This window comes from Rhyacophila brunnea, unplaced genomic scaffold (assembly GCF_057557595.1).
Source record: "Rhyacophila brunnea isolate RB1 unplaced genomic scaffold, BYU_Rbru_1.0 scaffold_4, whole genome shotgun sequence".
In the NCBI taxonomy this organism is placed as follows: domain Eukaryota; kingdom Metazoa; phylum Arthropoda; class Insecta; order Trichoptera; family Rhyacophilidae; genus Rhyacophila; species Rhyacophila brunnea.
In genome coordinates this window covers 50,857,803-50,875,390 of record NW_028233068.1, presented here as the reverse complement: position 1 = coordinate 50,875,390, position 17,588 = coordinate 50,857,803, and the positions used below count along the sequence as shown (strand labels likewise).

Below are 17,588 nucleotides of genomic sequence, written 5' to 3'. Positions count from 1 at the left end.
AGAAGAAACTCATTTTTCTTCGATAATATTAGATAACTTAGTATTTACTACCATCACGTAGTGTAAAAGCATATGTGCTTATAAGAAATACATTAAAAAACGATATACCTAAGCAGATATCTAATTTATAATAATATGTTCCATGAATAAGCTGTTTTTCAATAAAAAATAATTAGCTACTATTATGATATCTGCTGAAATGGAGATGGGCGGGACACATTGCTCGCCGAAAGGACGGCCGCTGGACAAATGCCGTCATCCAGTGGTACCCAAGGGGTACGAAACGGCCACAGGGTCGCCCTAAAAGCCGCTGGATTGACGAACTGGTAAAGTTCGGCGGAAATACGTGGCAGCGAACGACACAGGACCGAGAGAGTTGGAGAAAGCTTGGGGAGGCCTTCATCCAGCAGTGGATTGACCCCGGCTGATGATGATGATGATATCTGCATTACTTGATATAAGAGAAATCTATTAGGCTGATTAATATATAAAATTGCAGTTTATGGCACTAAATAATTATAATACACATTAAATTGATTAAAATAACTGACTTTGTAGATAATAAGTTATAATTACAAATAAAAACTAATTATAGCTTATGAATGAAATATGCTTACGAGTTAAAAGCTAGCTATTCAGCTATGCCGTTAACCCGATTACCTTTGCAAATTTATGCGCTGTTATACCTATGTTTATTTATTTCGCCTTCCATATTAAAAAAAACAAACAATAAAAATAATGCATATTATTTTGTTTCACAAACGAACGGCGTTGTTTTAATGCGTTTAATAATAAAAAGTATATTCAAATATTAAATTGGCTTCAAATGCAATTTGTAGTCAGTGTGTATGGTAATGCATAATTAACAAAAACTAATTTTGATATCGTTTGCATTTAATAATACAATTATTTTGCACTTTAATAACTAGTCTAGTGTAATTGCTATTCACATTTTATTGGGTTAACTAGTTTAGTATGAAATATAATTAATTATTCACTGCACCGTGATTGTAAAACATTTTCTAACACACATGTTTATATTTTTCTTCAAATACCTAATAGAAAAAATAGTTTTGTCACACTTTCGATCTCAATGATTAATAGTTTTCAAATGAGTACAATAATATTTACTAAAATTTTAGTTTGATGAGAGTATCAGAGATAATGAACCACCACGAATAGAATTGTATATTATCCAAACAATAGAGGTATTAAATAAAAAGAGGGGCACAGAATCGGCTTTCTCACACAACTGAATGGAGCAGGCCAACTATAACCGACAGATCCAAACACACTCACTTACTATGTGGGTACTCTTAAAAAGCTCAAAGTTTTCATAAATGCATAAACAATGTTTTATATGACATTGAGAGTACCAATGTATTTGTCATTTTCGTGAGACAGGTCCATAGAAATGTGTCTTTTCTTCATTAAATAATTAAATAGGCACCTATTTGTACAAACAATAAAATATCTATCATTTTCAGAAGGGGTTGTAAAACGTGTTTCCTGTGCGATTTCTTGATCCCGAAATCCTGAGATTGAAAATATTTGAATCCCGTGATTATTATTCACATTTACATGTTTTGTATATATTTTAAAGAAAGCAGTTGGTTTATAAATAAATAAAAATCTAGGAATTGATATGTCAAAGAAGTACCACTCATCTTGTAATTTTCACGGGATTACGAGATCGGAGATAATTCAAATTTATTTATTATACATATAATGAACATGACATTATTACAAATTCAAAACGTTCACAACGAGACATACACATGTGTTTACTGACATCGGTAATACACTACATTAAATTAATAGTAAGTTATATTTTCTATTATGCAGCAAACTGAGTGATATTTCCAATTATCAATAAGCAGAAAGAATATGAATACTTAGTTATCAGTCAATTATTAAATGTAAATTTTACCTATTTACCATGACTATTGCGTATGTAATATTATATTCAAACAAAATATAACATTTAATTTAAAAAAAAAAAACGAAACATATATATTATATTAACAAATTAAACAGGCTCCAAAAAGCACACGGAAGTAAGTAGGTAGGCACATCAAAAGAGTACGTTGTACAGGAAACCACTTACTTAATTAATTTTATCAGAAAAGCCTATAAAGTGATTATATTTACGAAACCGAAGCTCACGGTAACGAATCAATACCTCGCTGCCTCTAACTTGCTAAATAAGATTAAATTAAAATATATTTAATCATACTATAATCGATTTGAAACTCACACGTGATTATATTCGTGGGTGAGTTTTGTTTAGAATAGAATCAGATAACAAAAACTTGTACGTAGGAATTTTAGTAGACAAATTGGAGATGCCGAGCAAGTTAAAATCGTGAATTTATTAATAGGACCCTACCCAAAAAATGATCAAACAATGTCAATAATTAACATCGAAGATTTTTTTATATAATATTTATTGCCATATTTAAAAGCTATAAAAAAGAAAAACGGGTAAGTATTATTTATATTAATTTAGATAGCATTTTGTCCAATCCTAAGATCATATCGACCGCTTAATGTGCAAACAGGCTAACTCCATTTGAGCAAATTGTCCAGGAAGGAGAAAAAACTTAATAATTTAACTATCGAGCAGAATTTAACAATTACAAAAATACACTTGGATTTTTTTACAAATAAGCTGCACTATTAATTGATACAATATTTAAGCGTCTCTTTAATGTATAAATAAATATTACTACCATAAAGAGTGAAGTTGTTCCATTTATGATATCGGAAATTTGGCACCTGCAGTTGGCTGTTTTGTGTAAAGAACGATAACGCATTTATTGATAGGTTTAGGAGTTTGAAATTTTGTATGACCATAGAAAATATATTTTTTTAACAAAATCTCCTTTTTGGTCAAAAATGCAGTTAGCTGGTTTGCAGATTAAGCAGTCGAGTCCAGAGTGGAAGTGTAATAACAGATTTTTGGCGTTTACGAGAAATGTATGCTAGCCACTTGGTCAACCTATTAGGACTATACTCTAGGCTCAAACGCACATTCAAAAACAACATGTGATTTTTTTCCAGACACGGGATTCGAACCCAAGACCCACGACACCATATGCCTACATGTTAGCCGCTCGGCCATCGTGGGCGTTAGAATTGAATTACCTAATAAAATAACTTCAATTAGGTACTGCTATCGATTCTTAGTGAGAATACTATATATAATTTAAAATAGAATAGATACGCTGGACCAAATGAATGCATTCCTACATTTGGATTGCGTTATGCATTGACAGAATGATAATGGTGAGATATTATAAAAAAAAACGCTGAATAGGAACAATGTAAGTACCTACTAGCAAAACATTAAATATCAAATATAAAAATTGAAGGGGTGAAAAATATTTACAAATGTTATCTTGATTATGGTGTTACAACCGAAATAGATAACGATTTAAAAACGTCTTGTAGAAATTAATATATTTTATATTATCATTTGGAAAGTGGAATTTTACTACGTAAATGCTGACACAATTAATAAACACAAAACTTGGAAATTGATTATATTCTTTACTATCTCGATAACGGTGCATGATTTATGAATACAAAACGTTGTATAGTTTTTGTTGGGCACTTCTGACAGTTAGGATTTTTTTACAACAAATTCCAAAAATTGGTTTTTAATAATACACGAATTTGAATAATGCATTATTAAAATATCTCCGAAACGGCTGCAATGATGTCATTATTGCCTAATAAACGATAATGCATCACGCGGCGAGGCCAAACATCATTGCACACACACAATATAATTACAATGCACGGCAAAAAATCAATATTTTGTTATGAAGCTGCAACGCCTTTTAAATATGCAATTCATGAGAATTTCCTGGTCTCGAACATGTACACATAGAGAAAAAGGCCAAACAGACGCTCGTTTAGTTACGCGAGGTGAAAGATGAATAGGCCAATGATGCAAAACCTTTTCTATTTATGGCGGTTAAGGCTTTCCGCGTCCAGTCCGATAATCATACTGTAGGCGGCGTATAACTTTGAAACCTCGTGAGCTGTATCAATAAAATATTTTATTTTCACACCTGGTTGTGAACGTGTAAAAACACAAAAGTGTTTTATGTTATTCACGGATATTACGCGAATTTATTTTCAACGATCAGTGCGTCGAGAATCTAGCCATATAACATTGTGTGAAACAACTACGATGATATCTACTTAATATTATATACCTACCATGTCAATTTAAAAAAAATCATGGCTATATAATATGTATAGGATATTTGATTCATTTACTTCGTTGAGTAGATAATAATATAACATTTATGTTTATAAAAGCCAATGTACTTCGTTGAGTAGATAATAATATAACATTTATGTTTATAAAAGCCAATGTACTTTAAATTATATTTAACGCTATCATAATGAGAATTGAGAATTAGTGTCGTTATGTCGGCACCTAATAACTATTTAAGAAATCGTAAGCATCAGTTGTCTATCCTCTCAAGATTCGTAACAAATGTGTCATTGGTGGTGATTCCAATTTGGAAGTGAATAACTGTCTTCAACATCGAGGATATTACCATATCCCACTTACGTGAGTGAGTTTAGGTTTTATACATCCTAAAATAGGGTGTATTTAACTAACTCGGTGAAGGTACTTTCTTGGACTTGTGTTATAATTTTGTACCTATATTGATTGTAGTAGTGTTATTATGTTTCTCATTTTTATTTATATGTTTCATCTTTTTGCATAAGTATTTATTTTTGAATTCAGGCTTATTATATTACATGGAAAAACCACAACATAGTAAAAGAGTGATTAAAAAAAATGAAAATGACAACTATTATAATATATTATTATTGATATTTAATCTCATGCCAATGGTTCTAAATAACTGACATAGGTATAACATCATTTTCGCAAAGAACTCACGGTCGACATGTCTGCACGAGCTAGCTAATATTTTTTTTTCCAATATGGCATTTACTTTGGAGAACCGAAAACTATTTATAATAATATAACTAAATAATAATCACAAGTGTGGGCACATTGGGCGGCTGATTTATTTATATATGATATTATTAAAGATAATTTACAATAAAAAATAAATCAGCAAAATTGAGCATTGAATTAGACACATCATCACATCTCATGGAATCCATTTAAAAAATATTTTGATAGAATATGTTATAATAAAAAGTCCGTCAGTCAGTTAGTAATTTAGGGTTAGATATATTATTTTGTAGATAGGTTTAACGATGCAATAAAAATATATTTCCATCAATTGAACGTGGGATTCGAAATATATAGCTGTAATGAAGTAATTATCAATAAATTCATTGTCATAAAATGTTCGGATGGACAAAAATATTATTATTTTATACAACAATATATTATAATACATACGAAGCTATATCCGAGTTTGATTTTTTGTTGTTGATTTGAACTGTGGTATATTTATATTTGCACAATAAATTTAGTTTTACAATATTCGAGAATATTAAAAAATATATATTGATATAAATCTAGATATTTGAAAAAAAATCATTTTTTTTTTATTATTATTGAAATCACGGTGAATGGTTCAGGTTCAGACATATTCAACAAATATTTATTCCATTTAATAAATCCATCATTCCCGGAATAAGCGAACAATCCATCAAATCCCTTTTCCCCTTTTGACGTCGTTGTATATTGTGTTGTGTTCATTGACAGAAACATTGTATCAAAATTCAATCGAAAACATTCCTCACCTTGGCTTGTGATAGGTAGGGTTGCTGTTGGTTTTCAGGATGTCAGCGTTGGGCATCGAAGTCGGCAGGGCATGGTCCCTCTCCAGCTCCGCTTCGTAGCCTTCCAAGGGAAGATGTTTTCCCGGTATGGGTTCGACTGAAATGAAAAGAACAACACATTAATTATCGAGTTTAGTATAATTCTTGCGATAGTGTTACAAGCGTAAAAAAATGCTTCTATACAATGAAGCATAAGTATTCAGAATATTATTATACAGATTACAAGAACGCACAACAGTTAGTAAATAAGACAACATCCAAGGAAACGTTTAGAATAATAATATATCTATATGACAAAATCCACCCTAGTATCTAAACATTTTAATACATTGGCGGCATACGGCCAGTGGCGGAACTATACTATCATTGTGAGAGCATGCAAAGCATTCGGAAAGAGCCTGACAAAGGGGCCTAAATCAAAACCGATAGTTTTTTTAATGGAGTTTATTTTTGTACTTATATTTAGAAATAACATACACGGAAATCTGAAAAAATGTAAAGAAAGATAAGAAACGCCCTCGACATTGATTTTGAAAGGTAAAGATAAAAAAAACTCAATTGCTCACAATCTGCCCTTCTTCGAGAGTAGTTCTTAAGTCGAGAAAATAATAATGCATGTTGTATTGGATTGGGAATACTTGGGAAAGCGAAATATAGGGCCCAATAATACAGGCACACACGTTTAAGAAACAGCTGCTGCAAATAACGAAGAAATTATATTACGCACATAAATTACAAAAAAAACTATACGTATATGGGTGGGTGGTTCTAATAATATAAAAAAACGTACATGTTAAGCTCCGGCGTAGCTAGTAGCCTAAATAAATAGCGATTTAGAAAGCCGAGTAAGTACAAGAAAAAAAGTAAAACTAAACGTCTGTCGCATAATGTAGTCGAAATAATAATAAGATGTTAATATCGAGGTACATTTATATTCATAAAATTTTATTGTCAAAGCCGCGATGTTATTTCGCCACCCCGAGTTGTAACGTGGGAGGAAGGGAAAAAGACGGGGGTAGTGGGCACAGCCCCGCATAACAAACAGGAGTACAAACGACGATTATAATAAGAGGGAAAGTTTACTTTACAACTGAAACGAGACATATTGTTATTATTATTACAGTAACGACTCACGAATCTCTGCTAAAGGACATCGCTGACTTTCCTTGTTCATCCACAGTTTGTTTGTCAACTTGAATTTAATATCGTTGTAATTAATCTTAGTGCCTACAAACAAATTTCCAACTTCACGCCAAAAAAATGACGTCTAATCTAATAGTCTGCGCTCATCAACGCTTGTTCAATTCATTATTCTTTTAATTATGTTATGAGAAAAGGAAACCTTATCACCTCGTTTGGCTACGCGGACGACGTAATGTATGGATATTTGGAGAGTCATGTCATAACAACTAGGACAGTTAAAAAGAGTCATAGTAAACAGACGGAGAAAAAAGCAAACATGTATGTTGACTAAAAATATCAGCATATCGAAGTCTGACTATCTATAATCAGGCCGGGGCCAAGCTGCAAATTTCAATCGCAGTGCTAGTTGTTGCTAATTTATCGAATGCAAAATGGTAAATCTGGTTGCAGAAAATGATGATTGTTTTAAAATGGTAATTAATTATTCAATCGTAAATATGCATTTACTGCGAATAGGTTACCGCCGTATTGTATTCGAAGATGATCAATAACTAGCACTACCAGCGTAATTCGCAAATCAGTGTCCTTGGTCCGTCGGCCTTGAGCATATCAGTAAATTAAAATGTGATTGTGTGCGTGTATATCTTGGTTTACAAACTATCATGTCCAATTTCATACGACTGTAGTGCACTGTAAACGTAAATGAATGAAAGCATGGCTCGGGTATATTTATTATGTACACGTGTAAGTGCGACGGATCTGTAATTCCGCAGATCTCCATGATAATAATATATTGGTAAATCTAAAAGTACAGGCCTGGAAATACAATATAGGGATTATATTATTACCAAAATTGGTTGGGACCGCGGATCTGCAAAATAAATCGTTTGCCGAGAAGGAAAAAAAGTTGCTCAACGTTTAGATTTAAAATTTTAAGACTTTGATTATACGTTTTCTAACAAAAATAAAGACTACGCTCAATATTATTATTTTTCATTAGGGACATTTTTAAAAATTAATATGTAGGTACACGTCAGAAAGATGTATTTGCTTACTATGACCATTTCGATATAAATGTAATTTAGATTACAGTGCAAATAATACAAATATCTGTAAAATATTACAGTAATATAACAAAATGAAAATTCTTAAAATTTAATCAACGATTAAATCCACAATAAAGCGCGACGAAGACACCTGGCTTCTAAATACAAGTAATGTTACAATTAGGTAAATATTTAATATGTCGCTTCCTATATTCTACCTACGTATTATTTGGCAATCTCTTCCTAATTGGAAAATTCTGGTAATATTTCAGGTTTAATTAGTGCAGGCTGGTATTGAAGCCAATATACCCCGCAGTAATTCGAGAAAATATATTGCTCAAGGCTTCCGCGTGTTCTCTTCTTGCCTATCTCATTTTCATTCAGAAACTGAAAGAGGAAAGATTGTATTCCTGCCATGTCAGTTATATTGCCAAAGATAGAATGTGGTCTGATAAAGCATCGACATATTCATTTATTTGGATTCATTGTACAATTACGATTTATTTCTTATAAAGTATTACGATATATCTACATTGTTTTTTAAGAAAATTGTTCCTAATTTTTAAAAATTCACGTAATAAACTTTTAAATGAGTTCGTTTTTAGCACGTATGAAAAGTATTCAAAATCTTTTCTAAAATATCATCGTTTATTTGGTGGTAATTAATGATAATTAATAAAATGTGTCCATGACATGGTGAGCTTATCATCTATGAGTAACGTATTATCAACAGTCAACACTGTAGGATAGCGGTAGAAAAGGATAAATTTAGTGTGGGAATGTTTAATGAAAAAATCGTCAGTGACATGTAGCAATTATGTTTTGAAATGGTGATAATCGATGTGCCCTTGCTGTAATTTTAAAATTTATTTCTAGGATTTTCAAATTATACCTACTTGATAAATCTCATGACACCTTTTATAAAGTTTTTTTTAATGTTAGTAAAATTAGTCTTGATTTACCGATAAGTTGATGTCGTGTGCAGGTTTGTTCAAATGATTGGCATGAAAAGGCACAAAGAACATAATAAAAATACTATTCAAATAAATCATAACATATTATATTTTTTTGCCAAAGTAATTTAAAACAACAATAATATTATAAATTCATATTCACACGCCTACACAAGAGATTGTTCGACGGGCCCAGACGACCCCCAAACGTAATTATACAATATTTTGTAGAAACACTCTGAAACTGCGAACGGTTCATATTCTGTATAATAAATATTATCCAGATGATAGTACTCCATTTCGGACATAATTGTGTGAATAAGTGCGTATCAAAAACGGCCTGACCTCACGTAGCAATTATACTTTTTATTTCTATCATCGTGAACTGTAAAGGGAAATACATCACGATCCTTGTAAACTAACAATCATTATGATTATGAAATATTATTATTAGCATGTAAGAAGAAGTGGCTTGGTGATGCGGCGCACGAGGCAGGGGTGCTCATTACGAATTCCGCGGGACTGCCTCGGCATGACAGCCAGCCCTCGCGCAATATCGCGGGCGACTCCGAACGTTCCCAACCCTTCCGCCGCCAACGCAAGTGGGTCAACACGTTTTTAAATCGACAATGCGGGACACTGTGGGGCAATAAAAATAAAACTAACTTTACGGCGCAACGCTAAGTCTCCGCCGGATACGGAACTGTCTTCGATATCGAACAATATGTAAATGTTCTACATTTTGATCCGTCGTGTTTTTATCCTGAATCTATTATTTTCTTTGCCTACATGATATCATTTGGTTAATGCACATAGAAAATGAAACGTATAACACGAACAAAAGTAAAAAATAAAGAAATACGTCCTATATTTATCAGTACGTAACGAAAGCAAATAATCGTGTTCTCTCGAGACACAGTATACGTGCCAGTTGTATGAGAAACGTTAGTAAACCATTCTATCAAATCACAAGTATTATCATTCGTCATACAATAAAGCAAATTTGAAAAGATTTATTTAGTTTATGAAGACTGATAAAATCGTCAATTAATTATTTTATTACTAAACATTGATATCAATACAGCCGTCTTGAAAAAAATTTAAGAATATGTCAAACCAGACTGTTTGAATTAATAGTAGTAGGTATATAGTTTGGATCAATCATATGGTAAATGTGAATATTAATATTTTTTTAATGTTATTATTATTGGCACGCGAAGGCGTAACATATTCACTTATCAAGTTATGGGCCATCTATTAATCCTGATTTTTACTTACAAATAGATGGGCATTTTCGCCAAAGTTTGTACATGTTTGAAATTTGGGTAATATTATTTTTTCACTCAAATTAACCATTTTTATATAGCTAGCAGATTCCTTGTTCTATTGCTGAATTGGTGATAGCAATTTTTCAGCAAAATATTGATTAATACAATATTTATATCATTTTTATTATGAAATTGGGCATAATAAGTTTCCGTTCCGTGACTACGAAACTTAGCTTTTAAAACATGAATGAAACACTTTTTATCACTTAAAAGAGCTCTATTAGATTAAAAAAACCATACACTTCAAAATAAAACTACAAATAGTCAAAAAATATTATTGAATTTTAATTCTTGGGCACATTTCGTTCCCCTCCGTTACCCTATGTCTATAATGGCAGAGCATTTTTCCTTTAGTATTTGAAAAAACCAATCAATGTTCGTTCTGCTATTTTTTTAAAGACAATAATCACTTTTACTAAATTTTATTGGAAAAATAAATAAGTTTCGTTATTTAATAATCAAATGAAAAATAGTTAACGTTCAACTTTTTTGGGGACATTTTCGGAATGGAACGAAATGGTAACGGAGTGTAATTTGTAAAGCTTAAGTTACATGTTACCATAAAAACAAATTTTTGTTTTATGAAATTTATTTGAATTTTTTGATAGACAGATAAATATTCAACGTGCGTCAAAATAACAAAACAAATCAAACTTAATCACTAAAATAGATATATTTTATAATAAATTTCACAATACTTGTAAAATAAGGTAGGTAATAATTTTGACACACTATACATTACCATAACTTTATTTGGCATTTATATTATTTGTAACTCAGATAAAAAATATTTTTAAGCAAATTAACAATATATGAAAAAAAAATCAGCAAGGGATTCAGACGCGAGTTCCTAGCGCGGCACGGAGTATATAACTTTTACGAAAATAATTATAGTCAAACTCGGTTATTACGATCTCGGACATAGCGAGATCTCGGATGTAATAACGAAACATTTGTTGACAATTGGTTTATGATTTTCGCCATACATTTAATTTTTTCACTGTTATAACGAGCAACTTATCGGATATACCGAGCTAAAATACTGTTAATGTGTCGACCGTTTTAAAACATTTCGACCCTAAGCAATAAAATCCGATTGGACAGGATGCCGCCGGGGTCGGATTACGTTTATGACACTAGTAAAGTGTCTAAGTACCTACCTTATTGGTGTTTCACCGACAATAATAAAAAAGTATCCACGCATATGGTTGAAAAATCCAAGGTTTGTGAAGTCCGTAGGTACCTACCAGCGTTAATTACAATAAACAACTTCTTTTGTAGTTTATGAATGCCATGCTCGTTTCGGGGATTTTTACGATGGTTTCCAAATTTTTTATTTTCGACTTTTTGTGTAATGTGACATGCTCATTTAAAAATACCTATTCTCTGATATAACGAGTAACGCTTATAACAAGCAAATTCAGTCGGTCCCATCTTCCTCGTAATAACCAAGTTCGACTGTATGTTGTCTTGAAATTTAATTGTATTCATCAACATAAAATGTAGCTATACAGGTTGATTGTAATCAAGACGTACTTTTCTGACATTTCGTGAATACCTACAGTTCTAGGTATTAAATCTAATCGAGTACACATTTCTGTTAAACGTGACAAAAAAATACTTTTTCATACATTTTTATAAATTTCTATGCCTAAAATGTATGGAGAAGTTTTAAAATTTTGGTGGCGTATAACAGAAAGAGTATGACAGAGCCAGTGCCTGTCTCGCAATTATTTCAGTCTGGTGTTTTTTCTTTTCCTTCTGTTGTTTTTTTTTATCTCCATACTTTTATGTGCGCTATTTTTGCGTATTCAGACATATCACATACTTTTTTAATCTTTATTATATTATTATATTATAGTCAGGTTATTTTCTATATTTTTTAATGAAAATATTTTTGTTTTTCATACGAACAGACAAAATAAAATTTTTATAATCTATGAAGAACTAAACACACACTGTAAACCCAACTTTATGCATGCCATTTCGTTACTTTTACATTCCACATATACGTTACCACCAATATAGTTTCGGAATGGAAGTAACGGATTCTGTTTCAGAAGTGTTTGAAGCCAAAATTTAGCTTAGTTTTATTGTTAAACCTGCGATATGTTTTATTATATCTGTAGTATGAAAGATAAGCTCCATATGTGTAGTATGTGAAATAGAAATATGTGTTTTCTTACCTTATAAATCGTGGTAACAGTAGTGGAACTTCTTAAATGACCAACCCAGAAAGCAACCTGTTCCGATAGCGATACCGACACACACCAACAATTTAAAGTGTACATGGCGATCAGTGTTATACAAAAATGTTGCTACATTAAAAAAAAACATATTTATAGTGAAAATTTTTCGCCTTCATGCTAAAATCGTGGTAACGGAATGTGGAGTTCCACTTTTTCAAATATCCTGGGACACACTTTAAACGTGATTTTTTTTCAATATTGGTACAAATTTACGAAAAAACTATATATTTTCCAAAAATATATAATGTAAGCTGTTGAAAACACTACGAATTTAATTTTACACACTCAAAATTAATGACGAAATCAGACTTTGTTTATTTGAATTTATGGGTGGGACATGGTAAAAACGCACTACCTTTCGATCTAAATAATCAATTAAAAATATATACAGGTCAGATAGTTGTATTTAACTGATTGAATAGAGTAAATTAATAAATTTGCATGTTAAAAGTACATAACTTTCCAACATTTTATAATATAATAACTATGAAAAAATCAATCAAAGTCATGGGACATGCCAAAAACGCAATGTACAAACTTTGGCGAAAATGCCCAGATACGCATTTGAAGTATTTCTCAAATTCCGTTAATCCTCTGTATTAAAAATAAACAAAATAAATTTGGAACAATGTCAGATATATGCCAGTTCGAGCCCCAACATTCAATATATTTATATTCATTATTTAATTAGCAATTAATGTAAGTTATAAAATAAAATAATCTGTACTATAGGTACATAACATACCAATTTAACTTCAACACACTTCAATTAACCTTATCAAGTAGGGTGACCGAAAGTCACTGAAGACAAGTTGAGCAATTAATTAACCAACCGTTGTTTACGTTAAACGGGCTGCAAAACGCATTTTAATAAAATGTACGCGCTTGATAATATCTATCAGCCCATCGGACACCGATCACTTCCAAAAATGGACAGAAAAGATTGAGTGCGTCCAATATGGTCAACGCAGAACGGTCAACAATTCCGGGCAGAATTGGCAACAAAATGTCCATCAGCGTCCCGCCGAAACGATGCCGACATTTTGGCTCTTCGATGTGATCCCATATGGTTCGGGGATGCGCACATAAGCGGCGACAGCACGCCCACGCGGACCTGTTAAATTAAACCTTTTTTCTATATTATTAGAGAGAAACCCCTTTTATCGGAGGGGATAGATAGAAAAAGCATTTTAGTGCTCTTCCATTGAGTCGTCGGGTGGTTACACGGGGGTTCATCTTTACACTTTCGAATCCGAACGAAAATATCAATACCTTTTTAGGATATATTTACTTTCCAATATACCTACCCATTTTGTAATAAAAACTATTTTGATTCGGGAAATCGGCGGGGCTCGTAAGAATGAATGGTAGGTACACGCGTTGGTAGTATAATCTTAAATAGCAGGATATTTTTTATGTAGCAGTTCTTTCCTAACCATTTTCCTCTCCCATTTTACCATCATCATCATCAGAAACGAGATTAATGACTGCAATAGGTCCTGCCAGTCTTCCCGGTCACTAGTTCATAATTGCCATGTAGGAACTTCCGCACAATTGATGAATCGCCGACCCAGCGGGTTTTAGGGCGATCATGTGGTTGTTTAGTGGCCATTGATAACCATTGTACGACTGCACTTAGCTATTCACTTAACGGGCGACATTCCGGCACATTGAAGTTACTCTTGTCTACCTCCACATGTATAACATAAAAATACATCGATAATCAGCCGATGCATATTTACAACAAACTATGGGTCGGTGAACGTGTTTTTCAGGATTTACCCCTTTATTCCGTTGAAATTCGTCGATACAGGATGGGTCGAATCAGCAAGTATCAACTTGGCGAGCAATATGTCCGGCCCACTGCTACTTAAACTGTTACACCACTATGCTACTAATACATTACATTAATATACTTACAAGAAGTATTATCGTCGTACACAACTTACAGCCTTTAAACTAGCGAGGTGATGTAATATGTGCAAAAGCATCCAGGTTTCAGAAGCGGTAAAGACTAAAAGCTTATCTTAGAAAGGGTTTATGCGATTACCGGAGTATTAAACGTATCTAACTGTAGTGCGTGTGAAAATGAATTTAATATTAAATGCCTACTTTATAAATTATACCTAATCTCATTTCACGTATGTTACGTTATGATGCTTCCACTGAAACTGAAACTAATCCCGTTTATTAAGATTTCATAGACGAAAATAATATTGTTAATGAAAGAAATATAAACTCATCATATTGGCTTGGAATAATGTAATTATTTTTAAAACTAATTACACCGCTTTAAGATAACGTGTTTCTCAAACTGTGGTATACGTACCCCTCCCCTGGTGATACGCGAAAGATGTGAATTGGTACGCGATTCATATTTTTTCATAGTTGGTTGACTGATTAGTGAATAGCGCAGCGTGTTGTCTACTCTATGGTGCTATAATTATAGTGATTGTAATATAGTTTTCCATTTTTGTCAGAATACTATCAAATTAAGTTATAATTTACGAGGTAAAACTTTCGTCGAAGTCGGGTGTACCCCCGGTAAAATCTATGACTTGAAAGGGGTACTAGCATATTTTAAGTTTGTAAATCATTAAACCATGTATTTATTATGAATAATGTTACAAATAAAACCTTAATAAATATTTGATATTAAATAGGGAAATTTGAAGTGACAAAAATGTTGTGCGTTCCTTAGGGACATAATTGATTTAAAGCGCCCCGAAAAAAATACCTTAATAAGTAGACACTATAATTAAATAATATGTATCTTAGTTTACGAAAAATTCACTATAAATGCATAAAATTATCCAAAATTATTGATATGTTGTTGACCGCTTTTCCCGACACTTTATTTGTATAAGAACACGTGAAGAACGCAAGTCTCGACGAAGAATAAACACGTGTGTAAACTGTAATGTATTTTTCTTCTAACTTCCAAGATTAACTCGTAAGTGGCTAGTTGATATACGTCAGACTTGTTTCACGACGTATATTTTTCTAAAGCAAAATACGCCACGCTTTAAATGAGTGGGTACATACATAAGACCGTGAGTCAGTTTATTTGGCAGGTATTAGATTATGCACGTAAAAGCATCCCCGATACCATCCTCCACAATGGCTTTCGATCTCAATAATCGAATAATGTATTGTGAGAGCATCAACGTCGGCGGGTGTCAACGTGTAAAAAACGTCTCATACACCACGCACCGTGAAATTTCCATTTTATACCATCCGAGGGTCACCTTTTGCCCCTGATCAATTCGAGTGTAAACCGAAGTCTAGTCACCACTCCAAGAATACATATGACATAGGTATACATCGGCAAAAACATAATCAAATTCGTTCATTCAACTATAATACAATTAAAAAATGTACTTAATCAAATCGTTGATTTCAATTATTTTACGCATCTGCGGTAAAATAATATAATAATAACAAATCTCATACGATAAAGAGAAAATGGCATGAAAATCAAATGGGATGATAATCAAGGTATTTTATTAAAATTAAAATTTCACATGAGTACACACAATAATATGAATTTCATGCATGACAGCGTACTTTATAATTATAATCTGTTAATGATGATTGGAGAAGTTATTACATGATAATATACCGATCCGTAAGATGAGAAGTGGGTCGTATTTGATAAAGGAAAATGAGAGAATTTTGATGAAAATAAGTTAATTATGGAGTGAAGTCATCAAACGATCACGTGGGAGGTATGTACGTACTAAATAAATCCCACTTATTAGTTTGGTCAAATTTGCAAAATTTTATACTCGAACAATGCAGCGCCCCCACGGACAACCTATCTAAATACTGCTTGATACTGAGTAATTGTTGTGACCGTAGACATATTCCAAATATATAAAATATAACTTCATTAATAACTGAGGAATGCAATTTATTTATTATGTATAGAATTAAAAGTAACTATTTTCCGACAATTGAAGAATTACTTATCACAAGTTGTGAAGTTTTGATATACTTATTTTACCTCTTATGGGAGAATATAATATAACTCCAATAAAGTTAGTTTTCTATCTATGACATAAACGCCGATGAACTTCAAACAAATTAGTCGTGTGAAGCCAGATGATAGCTAACTTACTTCTGGTACGATAATAAGCTGGTTACATCGCCACGTGATAATGTAATATGCAAAATAAACACAGTGGGGCTGCTTGCCGCCTGCAATGTGAAGTAAACTTTGATTACATACGTATTCAATGGAAAGTTGCTCTTATGATGCGAATACGTATTATCAACATCACCTTGATTTTGCTGCCTAAATTTATAATAGTAACTACTTATAATGTAGGTCGTGTTAATAATATGGTTGGCGTTGGTAAGGATTGCAATACCGGTATTTCAAAACCGGTATCTGAGTATTTTTCGATATCGATATACCGGTTATAAAAATCAGAAAATACCGATATATTCGGTATTGAAAGTGGAAACAAAATCTATTAATTAACATAACATGTATAAGTAATAAGGCTGTATTTTTTTGTCAGGATACGCGATGTCTGGTTTACTTCCGTTGCCCTTCGATATCATTGGTGACCCAGCAATAACACGTGCAGATTTGCGAAATACACTAGTATTATAGGTAGTTACTTACCTAGTTTCCTGATTTTAAATTTAGCTAACATATCTCACGGATGACTGGTAAATTAAATTGTTTTGTTTGCTGTTTATTATACCTGCAAGTTATCTGTTTACTTTCGCTATATAAGAAAAGATCTCTAAAGTGTACAAAACGTAAATATGTATATGAAGGTACAGTGGCGCACCCAGGATTTAATATTGGGGGGGGGGCAAGGAGGAGAATGTAAATTAGTCCTATAACGTTTAAACATACACTGTTAATTACTTCATACGGGATAACAATCAAATAAATTGCTAAGTGAAAAAGTGTAATAAATTAATAAAATATTAGGTGGAATTACCAGTGCGGCACATCTGCACATACATACACATCTAAGAATACTTTTCAATAATATAATTTCAAGAATACTATTCAATAGGAAATACCGGTATTTGTATTTTCATTCGGTATTGCAATCC

General features: G+C 32.3%; 1 protein-coding gene across 1 annotated transcript in view; it reads right to left on the bottom strand.

Annotated features, from left to right (window-relative positions):
- The window catches only part of LOC147067489 (uncharacterized), a 381,851-nt gene that overhangs the window by 26,683 nt on the left and 337,580 nt on the right, over nt 1-17,588 (bottom strand). Inside the window, exon 2 of the mRNA XM_085953861.1 lies at nt 5,752-5,887. Coding sequence (XP_085809987.1) covers nt 5,752-5,887 — 136 coding nt within the window. The remainder of the gene's footprint in view (nt 1-5,751; nt 5,888-17,588) is intronic.